The following is a 12,731-nucleotide window of genomic DNA, read 5'->3' on the forward strand; positions in this document are numbered from 1 at the left end:
GTTAATCCAGGATGAGCTATGAAAAGGTAGCATGTACGAGAGCTGGGACAGTAGCAGAGTTTGGATGCGTCTGGGTTGTCTGTGCTTTGCTTTTAAGCTGTAGACAGGGCTGTACAGCATTAACATGTAGACACACAGGTAGTGTGGCCTACATTCCACTTGGTTAGGATCAAAGCTGCACAGAAGTTGCAGTTCTATCCTGCGCTAGTGGCCCAGGGAGCTTCCAATCCTTATCAACTTCTCTGCAAGTGGCACTCGATGTTTATGATTCTCACTTCCCCACCGTGTAGCCTCAAGTCTATTGAGCTTTTTTATATATGTATCCGTAGCAATAATTGTACTCGTCATCACTGGGAAATGATGATCTCAATGCCCTCGTGAGGTATGTCCCGGTGGCATGGCAGGGTCGTGCATTATATCTATGCATCCATCAGGGCCCCAAGCCTGTCGATGGATTGGCATATGATCTATTCATTTGTATCTTTCTTGCACAGACATAGCAAGAGTCCTATGTTGATAGGAAAGGAGATCTCAGTGCAACACAGAGAGAGAGAGAGAGAGAGCATGGCATGGGTATTGATGTGTGCGTGTGTTCCTTACCCACCGTACCAGCTGATTCATCTCTCTCTCTCTCTCTCTCTCTCGTGTTCATCGGTAACCAGTGACTATCTCCAAGTCTCCCCATGGTCGGAAGCCCATACTGCAGCAGCACAGCAGCATCGATAACAAGTGTAATCTGAGATTGGCTACACAAATATTTCCTTGATATCGAGTTGCAGGATTCAATCTAAGAGAGACAACATCTGCGGTCTTTTCCTATGATTAATGGATCCCCATAAATGGAGATACCTGCGGATTTAACAAAGGCCTGCAAACAGCTTCCTTTTCGAACCCCGAGATTAGGCTTTGCATACCACCCATTGCCTCTATAATAATGAGATGAGTAGATGATGGTTAATCTGCACCCAGCACTCCGACAATGATGCCATAAAACTATCACAAACTGCATCGCTCTTGATGAGTCCACGTCTGTGCACACAGCTCAGGTGTTTATATTAAGCCAACACAGGAGACGGCACAGGCCAGAAAAGGTTTGACTTTAAGACGAATGCTTAACGAAGAGGTTAACGCTAACAAGATGCTTATTCTGACACGATCGCCATGTTTTGACCACATAGAGGTGCCTAATGCACTGCAGTCCGGAAAAGAAGCATGAGATGAGTCCAATGATGGCATTCCGTGCCATCTCAGGAGGCACAAACTAGAAGTTTGAACAGTGCAGCAAAACCCAGAACCAAAAGTCGTAAGAGAGAGGTATACTTGTACAGACAACATCAGCATTATGAGGACTGTGAAGATGACATCCGACTCCTCCTTAAGCATTGCACCCCGTAAACACGTAAGAGATTACGTCGATGATTAGGTTATAAACTACTACGAGACCAATAGTATAATGTTCTAACTCCATCGATCGCTGCGGTCAACCGATCGACACATTTGCAGCATCACTTTTGAGCAAAGAAATCTCGCAGAATGTTGTTGAGATGTTCATAGCGAGCGACCCTTGGTTATTTATTTATATGGAAGATAATGAAGATCCGCTAGGAGGACTTGCAGCAGCTATCTGATGAACCATACCACCTTTCTACAACTCTAAAGAGGAAGCTTCATTAAAGAAAGAGAGGCATGAGAGTATCGAGGGAAGCAACCGTACCTTTTCTGGGTGCAAGAGATTACAAACAGCTCTCCCATGTGGTCCACTAGAAGACTTGCACTACAGTTAGGGTTTCTCATCTCCCTCGAGATGCATGTTAAATGCAAAAGAGAGGGCATGTAGAATTAAATCAGTCCGAGGGAAGGTACGGCAAAGCAGCCATGTGAGCTCCTTCAAAGCTGCTCTTAGTGGGTGTTAGGGTTCCAATGCTTCCAGAGTGCACGAGATACTTCCCTAAATGGAAAGATCGCAACCAGGGCTGGATATGAGTCAACATTGACGAGTTCATACTCCACAAACATACTTTCCACCACAGGGTTGCAAATAAAAGTGAAACGATGCCATCAAAGCATTTGAAGAAGGAAACAATTTGTTTTCACGTTGGCTTGTCTGATTTCTTTTGTAGTGTAGTTTGCATGTTTTATCAGTTTTTGATTTGGGCCAAATTTGAGTCAATCAATCCAGATTGACTAAAAACATGACTTCAACAGCCAATCCAGATTGAGTCAAACTTAGAGAGCCATGAATACAAGGCACTGTACAACTCACTGGCAACACAAAGCGAACGATTCGCATAATTAATGTACAAGAGTGAGACGAGAGAGGAATCTAACTAATTGGAGCACTCGGTGCAGCACTCTGAGCAGGCAAGGCATGATAGAGCTGTGCAGAGCTGTGCCATTGCAATCACTAACTGATCATTCAGCTTAGAACAAGTCTTTATGCAGCATGGGCAACAGCAGCAGCAGGCTATCCTGTTGCAGCAGCCAACAGCCTTGTGGTAGATTTCAAAGGTCTCGTGTTCCTTAGCCTCTGCAAACCCCGTAGAGCGATTTTCCTTGGTTGCAATTACATTTCCAAATCCGTTAACCATGCTGCGCACTGAAATCGACAAGTTATCATCTGGGCCAGAATGCTTTCGAGATTCTCTTTTCTTAACCTGTCGAATTTTGCAAAATTCATCAGATGGCTTCACAGTTATGGTGCTGAGACACAATGCATAGTTTCAGGTTGGTCTCTTTGGTAATGCAAACAAAACAGTATGCTGATTGCAGACTACATTCCTGTTGCAGTGGGTTTATGTAGAACTTAAATAAAGAAGAATTAGCAAACAGATATATCATTGCATATCGTACAAAACGTTGTAATCAGAAATCTAAGAAGTGATGATGTTGAAACTAGTAAAGTAACTGGGTTAACAATAACAGAGATTTCTTACCCAAGATCTTCGCTACTGTTAATGCAACAACCTAAGACTGGGAGATTTGCTGAGAGGATGTCAATTAAGATGAGAAATGAGGAAATTTACTTAACACGATCATAATATCTTAAATTAATGAATCCGACTCTTAAGACTTTTCTCCTTTTCTGAAAGACTGAAACTATTCAGCATATGGAAAACACAGAAAAATATGTTCTTATGATAGCAATGCAGCTATTTGCTACAAAAAATCATGCATATTTAATTAAAGCATAATGACCATAAACATCAGCATAGAATTTTTCTTTACAAGTTGAAACCATCCACATGCTTATTCAGCTTACTGAAGGAGCACAAGAAGTCATCACTATTTTAAGAAGTACATTTCAACTAAAGAATTCGTTGAAGCTTCAAATATTGTGTGTCCTACCCTAGTTGATGTGTGACAAAATTACTCCGAGATTTTAATCATTAAATCACCTTTCTATTAGCAGATCAGCTGATTTGTTATTCTGGTAAAAACAAACTCTGTATTTGTAATAGATAGGCACATGTTACAGACTTTGGATAACCATATGCCATGTGGTAGAATGCAATACCGCATCCTCCATACCTTTTTTACGGCCTCCTGTTTCTCTGTTTCAGTTTGAAGTAAGACCATACATGTATACTCCGACGGGATGCTGCTCTGTATGCTCAATTTAATCACCTACAGATTGAAGCAGGAAATAGAAACAAGTATAAGATCTAGCAATAATAATTTTTTCATCTAACTATTGCTGAATATTTAGATATTGTGGCAAATTTGTTCTACAAGCAGACATGAACCCAAAAATTTTGCAGCCAATTAAAGAAAAAATATGTTTGGACATTTTGAAAAAAAAGATATTCTTGCATTAATTTTTCAGAAAAACTCAAAATTCATAATATAGATGTCCTTCAAAGTATGATAACAACAAACCTTCTCCTCGAGTTGTTTGCTCTCAGAAAACCATGCCTGAGATGTAAGAAGATCAATATGCTGCTTAGCCAAAGCCTGTAGAAAAATGTGATTTTAGAAATGAAAAACATTTTAAATTCACTATTTGTTTTCAGTGGCATGCATAACTCAGCTAATCGCCATGTGAATAAAAGGGCAAATAGACAAGCATATAAATAAACAAACAAGCCTTGTAACATAAGAATCTGTCCTAAGCTTTCTATTTTCTTAATAATATTGATGATGATGGTTTTGTCATGGATACCACACGTCAGTGCTCCTCAAAATTATGAAAGAATCTGTCTGGAGCGTTCTATTTTCTTAATAATATTGATAATGATGATGGTTTTGCCATGGATACCAAGTCAGTGCTCCTCAAAATTATGAAAGGTCAAAGGGCATGTAAGAATATAGATCAGAGCACAATCTGGATATCACATTAGTCATCAGAGTTCTCTAACTATTTTTGAAAATAAAAAAGAGAGAAAAATGACTCATAACACTAATAGGATAGGTAAATTTACAAATTTGACGTAGAAAATAGTTGCAGTGCTTTATACTCATGTTTTTCTCTAACTTCAAAGTATAAAACATGTTCCAGTTAGCTTTCATTCTAAAACATAAAACCAGTGCTTACAACTGGGTGTGTATTGCAATATATATTTTTTTAAACTTAAAATGTAAGCTCTGATAGATAACAAAATCAACAAAAATAAGTTAATAGTTGGCAGCAACTATGTCACAATCTTAAAAGAGATGCATCTTCTTCCAAAATCCGCATGAAAGCAAAATGATGCTGGTCAAAACCTTTCAAAACTTCCTAGAATGTCGACCATGGAGAAACAGTATACAAGGTCTCTAAGTCTTTAATTTGAACATCTGAACTTCAAATCGACAAGAATCATGATAAATATGACCCAGCCCTTCCTTTCAAGATACCCTGGCACATAAATGGGAATGTGCTAGCACAGTATGGTAAAGTGTTATAACACGTCATCTGAGCACTAGTAGGGGCCCAGAACAATATGATAATCCTAGAGTTTGTTTTTTTTTTATAAAATAATCTGTATATTTTCATTTTCTAATGTGACAACTCATGGTAAAATTCCACGATTTCATGCACAAAAATAATATATCAAGAACCTCTTGCTCCCTCACTGCTATAGAAGTGGGCCAGCATAGCAACTTGCATGTATTGTTGGGTTCTGCTGGCATGGGCATCATGTGGTAGCACTCCAACCAGGAGCCAACTAAGTATACAGCAGCAGGAAATTCAAGGAGTCATGAACGCCATACTTAATCTTTGGTAATAAAACATATATTAGATACAAATATGCCATAAATGTTAATATAACAAAAAAGTTAAAGGCAATGGATTGCAAAATATAGGCATCTTACTTTCTCAAGAGATAAATCTTTTGTGTCTTGCACCTTCAAGTCAATATCAGCATAACTCATGTCAGCCAAGATTCCCTTAGCTTTAAGGGTCTCTGGAAACTTGCCATAACATCTACCTGATATAATCAATGGACTTTCAGCAGAAAGATCTGGAATATGGATAGGATATACCTGAAAGGAAAGCAAGCAAGTTTTAAGGTGATTTTATCAGAGAAATATAGCACAAGAAAAGAATGGAAGTGAATCATAAATCGATTGATAATGAAATAAAACCTAGCTGAATTTTATAAAGCAAAAACTTAATATCATCCAAATCATGCAAATTTTTATTGAGGTTATCAAATGCAATTTAAGCCAAAAACCTCAGTCAATTGATCTTTTCACTACATAGATTGCAAGACAGTTTTTTCAGTAGATCGTTATATTAAAGAGGACCGACATGAAGCAGTTCTATCAAAAGTGATTGAGTAAATGAACTAAGGAAAATTCTTGTGAATTAAGGTCAGTAAATGGAGGGGGGTTATGGTGGGCATTGCAGATAACCGTCACTGGATGATATTACAGTTGGCATAGCTCATATTTCTACTCTGTTACAATCTAAGTTCTAATCTTTTCATGCCTAGAACCATCTCTCATTACGACAGACCATCAATAAAATAGTTAGTAATAAGTAATAACAATCTTTCCAGGTAATGGGCCTTTGTAACACGGATGAACCCTGAATACAAATTTAGATTTTGGAAGAGTAGAGAAAAGATATAATATGGACATCCTCACACTACAAAACCAGAAAGGCAACCTCTTAAGTTCTGAAGCAGCATTCGTCATATGAAATGATAGGCAACAGCCATATAAGATATCACCTCCGTATGCACGCATGATTATAAGAGAAGATATGGCCTAGAAGAGCATGAAAGAGTCACAAAGGGGTGGTGCATTTTTGTTTTGAAAAATATGGTAGGGCATTTGGGCATTGTATTGCACTCCAGTTACCAGTTAGGATTCACAAATTCGAAAACATACCTCAAATTCATCAATATCACTGAAGAAGTCAACAGTGATATTTGCAAGTATGGTGGATGAAGCTCTACGAAACCATCTTAGCATATGCTTTCCGATCGCATCTAGATAGAAATATAAGGTGCAATTAGCTCGACAGGCTCAAATTGGAGACTGTTAGGACTCATGTCATCAGAGAAATTTAACTAAATATACAACAATGATGCCCCTAGAAAGCTAAATCCTGATGTCCTAACACATTACTTTTATATATGGATGAGACTAACACATTACTATTATTAACAATTGAAGTAGAGACTAATTGTTCTAAGTTAAATTCTGTCCTGTGATTTCAATGTAATTTAGACCTACCTTATATACAGATATGAAAGCAAAAAAAAATTCTAATTTATAGCACGTTTCCAGACAATTACTAGAAGAACTCCAAAATTTAATATAAACTTGATCCCACTATTAGGCCTAAAGAAGCCAAGTAGAGAGCTGCATGAGAGATGTAATTTCGAGTGGCCACTTCCATAAACTGAAAAATGCAACCTACCTGAATCATATGCAGCATCATACTGCCCCTTTCCTATTGATGCCAACATTTTCAAGAAGTAATGGTTGCAATAAGTACCTAACAAAGGTTTCCATTGTAAGAAAACAAGAAAACCTACATTAGTACAGAGCAATGACCTTAATAATTTTCATAAATTGATGATTATAACAAATAAAATGGACAATTATACAATACATGGTATTGGTTTACAGTGAACAACAAGTTAACCAAGGCTTAAAAAGCATGGGCCTCAAGAGTGCAGCGGGGCAAAATAGCATAGAAATCCTGATCTATCATTCACTGCGTTATTAAATTATCAAAAAAGTAAGGATTGCACTATGATCATTTGCAAATTTTAAGAACATATGAACCATCTTGTAAAATATTCGAATTTCAAGTATAACGAAATCATTTTCTGGCTGCAGTTTAGTATTCCGAATAACAATCTTCCAATGATCACTTCTTAATATATGTTTGCAAGAAATAGACTTCACAAAACAAACAATGGTTATGGCAATGAAAGTAATCATCAGAAAAGAGCAAATTTGTTTGTCAACCATTTCAATTACACCGAAAGTACATAAAAAGCGAATTGTCAACCAATTGAAATAGAGCAAGCCAATCTGAGGAATACTTGACCACCATCTGTGATTTAGTAATTTTGATGATACAAATCCACCAGGTAATAGCAATTGAAAATTCCATAGAAACAACTTATAAAGGAGAGCATTCATGTCCACTAGAATGGACCATTACCTATACCAAAAGTTGAAATTCTAGGAGCAATGGAGTCCCTATTTGCCAGATGTGTTCTAACAGTATGACATATGTTGCGCTCGTCTTCAACAGCTCCATCAGTTACAAGAAAAATGTGAGGAATTGAATTTTTCATACTTGATAGTAAACATATTGCCTATGAGAAATTGAGAATAGGATTAGAAAAAAAAACAATCAATATGCAGAAACTCATCCTGCTGCTGTAAACATGAATTTGAAATACAACCACCACATAGTAATACATAGAAACTTATAAGAAGAAGTTACCTCATTTAAGGGGAGCATAATGTCTGTCCCACCCTCAGCAACAAAAATTTTGTTCATCCAATTAATAGCATTTTCTACCACGTCCTCAGTTGCAGGCTCCATACAGGATGAGAATGAGTGCAACTCATCATTAAAAGCTATTATATCAAAGTAGTCTCCTGGTCTAAGCTCCAACAGTGATGTTGATAATGCACTCTTAACATTCTCGATAGGCTTCCCTTGCATGCTTCCACTTATGTCAACGACAAAGACAACATCATTTTTGAAAACCTATGGCATTAAACCAGATGAATTCAGCTAGAGATTTTACACACTGAATTGAATTATTTTCATAAAATAAGGGAAAACTTGGTTGAAATATTTACATGTATCTTAAATTTTGAAATATATTCTACCATGTACTAGCAACACATACTATCTACGGAGAACATAACAAGAGAAAAACAATGAGTGCGAAGGAACTCATGTTGGATGGTATTAGATGGACCTCTCATTTGGGTCAAGTTTGGTACAATGGAAGCTTGATGTCTCTACACAAGTATCACAGACAATGATAAATGAGATGTCATTTATGGACAATAGGCAAGAGGGTTATAATCCAACATACCTGGCGACAGAGTTGGTTGGTCACAGTCACTATCTATTACCCTGTTCTATAGACTTGCACTGTAATTAGTTGATCAGAAGTTCTCTAAATCAAGATTTTGATACTTGACAACAAAAAAAAGATCATAATGATAATGCCATCAGGAAAACAAGAATTTTCTTTTAAAGTTCTAGTCCAATCTAAACTGCAAGACAATAACAATTTTCAATGGAAAACCTTAAATACAATTGTTTCTCATGTCTTTTTTTTACTTCAACATAGCTAAAATACACAATGTATATTAAATGTTTTTATACAAATTGCAAAATAAATATGTTGAGTTCAATCTTTTACTGTTGCTCATTGAAAAAAGTGACATGTTAGGCTGCCAAGCATATGGGCAAGGAGCTTTTGCTTTAGTTGAGAATAAGAGTGTTGGCAAGTTGTGCAGAGAGAACTACCTTTCTTTTCTGGTTACTTCCTGGAAAAAGATAAAGGCTGAACATATCTCTTTCATCACCATCATTTGTTGTTGCAGATTTTAAGAGTATGCCACCAAACAAATCATTTGAATAAATCTGTAGAAGATAGAAATGGCAAGAAATGTAAGATTCATAACAAAAACACAACAAAATTGAAAAATGTTCTTCTCCTACCCATCAAGTTAAATGGGCAAACAGCAAATAACAGCTACACATCAATGTAGTACTCTCTCAGCAAACTCATTTCCGTGAAGCTAGGTCCATCCTTCTAATGCTATATATTCTGAAGAACCAAATGAACAATTGAGCATACTTCTCTTTTCTTACCTAACAAGTTCAATGGGCAAACAGCAAATAACAACTACAAATCAATGTAGTACTCTCTCAGGTAAATCCATACGTGTGAAGCTAAGTCTATCCTTCTATCTGAATAATTACATGTATCATTAAGCATAGTTCTCAAGAAGAGTTAGCTTAGCATTGTGCACACTTGTTATACTACATTATTACCTCTAGCCTCTACAAGTCACTTGCTTTATTAATTTTCTTTACACTAATCATATTTGGATGCAGTTTAAACATTTTAGTTCATCCACTAATTTGGTTAAGCAATTAACTGGCACTATTATTTACTTGGTTGTCTGCTCAATGGTCCAAGTCTATATCGTAGTATCATTTACTTTAGACCCCAAATTCTCCAAACAAAAAAGGAAAAGTTTTGAATGGTAAAACTACAATATATGGAGTAAGCAACAAATTGTACCAACACAAGGAATGTAGTGTGTCACTAAAGAAATTGACAAATGAATATAAAATAAAAAAAGACAGGTTCAGGTGACAACAACACAGATCTTATTAATTAGTATCCTAAGCTAAAGCTAGAAAACATAAGCCTTACAACCAAGTATAATTGCATTCCAACTTTTAATTGGCACATTGTCCTGCTCTTTGTGCTCCTTTTTAGTAAAAAAATCATAACTCAAGGAACTCATGGGAGCAGTGACTTGTCTCTCGATTTTCAGCTTGATATAATAAGTTAGAAGACAGCATACAGCTTGAAAGACGAAAGTTCAAAGTTCTATTAAATGAAACACAGTAGAAATTTGGAACTTACACTAAATGAAAAATCAAAATCTTTATTTGACCAACTTTCAACATCAGCTTCATACAAAAAAGTCAACTTCCCTGCTTGGCGTTTTTTTTCCTGGAAAGAGAATAAGGATATAAAATTAACTGATCTGATCATTTTCATGTGCTATACATAAAAACTAATATACCACATATTATCACCTTCAGAGGATGGCTTGTTGTGTGTAACATAATCTCCTTTCCAGTACCAGGATTCACATTTAAGTAAATCTTTTCCTTCTTTAAGAAAATATTTGCAAATGGAGTGATATATTTTGGAAAATTGAAAGGTACAGTAACAAAGAACTGGCCATCCTTATAAATTAACTTCTGAGACCATCTAACTATGATGGAAATGTCCACTCCACCATTGACCTTGAAAAAAAGAAGATAAATCAAATGGTGACAACATGTGACATTGATATAACATTTAGAAAGAGAGCATGATATCAGTTACGGACCACGAAGCATGGCTAAATCACCTGGGGAATTGTTAAGAAAAACATTTGGGGCTTTAGGAAGCCACCACCTTCACTTTTAGCTGTGTTCTCCATGTTGTGATCTTCTAGTTCAATCACTTGGGTATAGTATGATCTTCCACCAACCTCAACCTCAACACCTAGAATTGAACCCTGTTAGCCAAACCATACTTAGGTTGAGAAGAAAGCAAATACTTAGAAAGGAGTTTGCAGGGAAAAAAAGCCATTGACTAGAAGAAGGCATGAATTTCACATGGATCTTGTCAACATTTCATATAAGGCTATTCGGAGTAGCAATATACTTATATATGATCCATCATTTAATCACTACAAGAAAGAACATTGTCATCATTTAATCAATTCATCGCTGATGATATTGTATTTCCCATGATACGTGTTACGGTATAGAAACCTATGCATAGGAATCTCCCAATAATGACAAAAATAAACATAAGATTACCTTGGCTAACCCATTGGTTTCTGTCCTTTTCTGCCAAATCCCAATATGTGTGATCTATTAAGTCCCATAAGATATCTTAAACCACCTATCACATAGCTATTACTTTGAGATCAAACAATTCAAAAAGTCAAACATCTGACAAAAACTATGATAACCTTTAGCACTCCTAAACTGCACTTCATTTATGAAAGTAAAATCGAATTTGAACAGCTTTATAAGTCAGCTCTGGGCTAAGTTTGGCACTTGAAAAAGATTTGCCAGAAACCATTTTTCTAGGAGAATTCAAATACGACCACATAAAACATGTATTAAGAAATAGTTCAACTTGTTGTTTTTCTCAGAGCTTACGTTACCATTCCCAATACTACCAAAGGCATAATCATCAGTTTTCCTGTCAATTCATTGTATTTCTGGTATTATTTTGCACATTCATGAAGTAGTAGGCGTAAAATTTTCAAGCCTAATTCTCACCAGCCCATCACCCTAGCTGACAATGTAATAGCACCTAATACAACACACCAGGAATCATGAAACGCTATTCCTGCCCGTGAGGCAGCTTTTGGAGTTTCAAGGCTTTAATTAAACTGCATATCAAGCTAATTTTCATCAACCAAGCGTTACTCGAAATAATTTATATTTCTGGTCTATATTGTCAAGAAACTCGAACAAAACTGAATGAGATCGCGGTTTTGGAGAGCAATTGTATACCATAGCATTTACAACTCATCATTCACAAAATAATTTCTCTCTTCCTAATATGACTTTCAACAAAGACATACCGCGGTTTTGGAATCATAGATTAGAAAAAGGAATCACTGGCTCAGTCAAGGTAAACCAAAATTTCTCACCTGCTCGCCAACAGGAACCACCAGCCGGCAGTCGCAGCTCTTGTGCCGCATCACGCAGTGGACCTTCCACCGGCCGCGGACGGCGACGAAGGCCGTGCCCAGGAGGCAGTCCACCTCCAGCCCGATCTCCCCCATTTGGAGCGGGATCAGCGCCGGCGGGTTGCACCGCCCGTGCACGTGCGGCTGGTAGCTGGGTATGTCCGGGTTGTCGACGATCGCCGGGTCGGAGATCACGGCGTACACCATCGGCGCCCCAGGAAGGAGCGACTCCGGCGTCCGCTCCATCCTCGCAGCCGGAAGCGGTGGCGCGGCTAACTGCCGGTCCTTCCCGGCGTAGACTCGCTTCGCCAGCTTCAGCCCCTCCTCGACGGCCTTCGCGAACTCCTCGTCCTCGGCCATGTCCGCCCGATCTCGTCCAAAGGTCCAGATCCCACGAAGATGTCACCTCGAAGCCTCCACCGCAGAGAGAGAGAGAGAGAGGGGTCACCTCGAAGCCTCCGAAACAGAGAGAACAGGAGAATGAAGCGACGCAGAAGGGGTGGAAAAGAACGGGAATCGCTTCCGACACGACACGCCGTTAAAGATTAATTACAATTATTTAATTTTATTTATTAGATGGTATAATAAATCCAGGTATCGGTAAGAAACTTGGACCGCAGAGCGGCGGGACGGCAATCGAGCTATAATTGCCGCGCTCCAATTATAAGCGGTAAGTAAACAGTCGGTGACCGTACTCGGCCTAGGGGCCACGCGAACTCTTGCGACTGCCATTAACGTTTCGCTTTCTAAGAATAATTTTCTGGGTTACGCGCGACTTACTCGCGTTGGCGAGCGGTGAAGCTATTGCGCAGCTG

The 12,731-nt window shown here is 37.9% G+C and overlaps 1 protein-coding gene across 1 annotated transcript; it reads right to left on the minus strand.

Annotated features, from left to right (window-relative positions):
• Nucleotides 1–2,237: 2,237 nt before the first annotated feature.
• Nucleotides 2,238–12,426, minus strand: LOC103976087 (uncharacterized). The gene is made up of 13 exons (XM_009391273.3): nucleotides 11,878–12,426; nucleotides 10,573–10,722; nucleotides 10,253–10,465; nucleotides 10,077–10,166; nucleotides 8,942–9,058; nucleotides 7,895–8,164; nucleotides 7,607–7,763; nucleotides 6,851–6,928; nucleotides 6,316–6,416; nucleotides 5,293–5,463; nucleotides 3,877–3,951; nucleotides 3,529–3,624; nucleotides 2,238–2,654 (listed from the first exon to the last, which is right to left on the minus strand). Exons 1-13 carry the CDS (start codon nucleotides 12,274–12,276, stop codon nucleotides 2,328–2,330), a joined length of 2,244 nt encoding a protein of 747 aa, XP_009389548.2. The 5' UTR covers nucleotides 12,277–12,426; the 3' UTR covers nucleotides 2,238–2,327.
• Between the last annotated feature and the right edge of the window lie 305 nt (nucleotides 12,427–12,731).

The sequence above is a fragment of the Musa acuminata genome, chromosome BXJ1-2, assembly GCF_036884655.1.
Source record: "Musa acuminata AAA Group cultivar baxijiao chromosome BXJ1-2, Cavendish_Baxijiao_AAA, whole genome shotgun sequence".
NCBI lineage: Eukaryota > Viridiplantae > Streptophyta > Magnoliopsida > Zingiberales > Musaceae > Musa > Musa acuminata.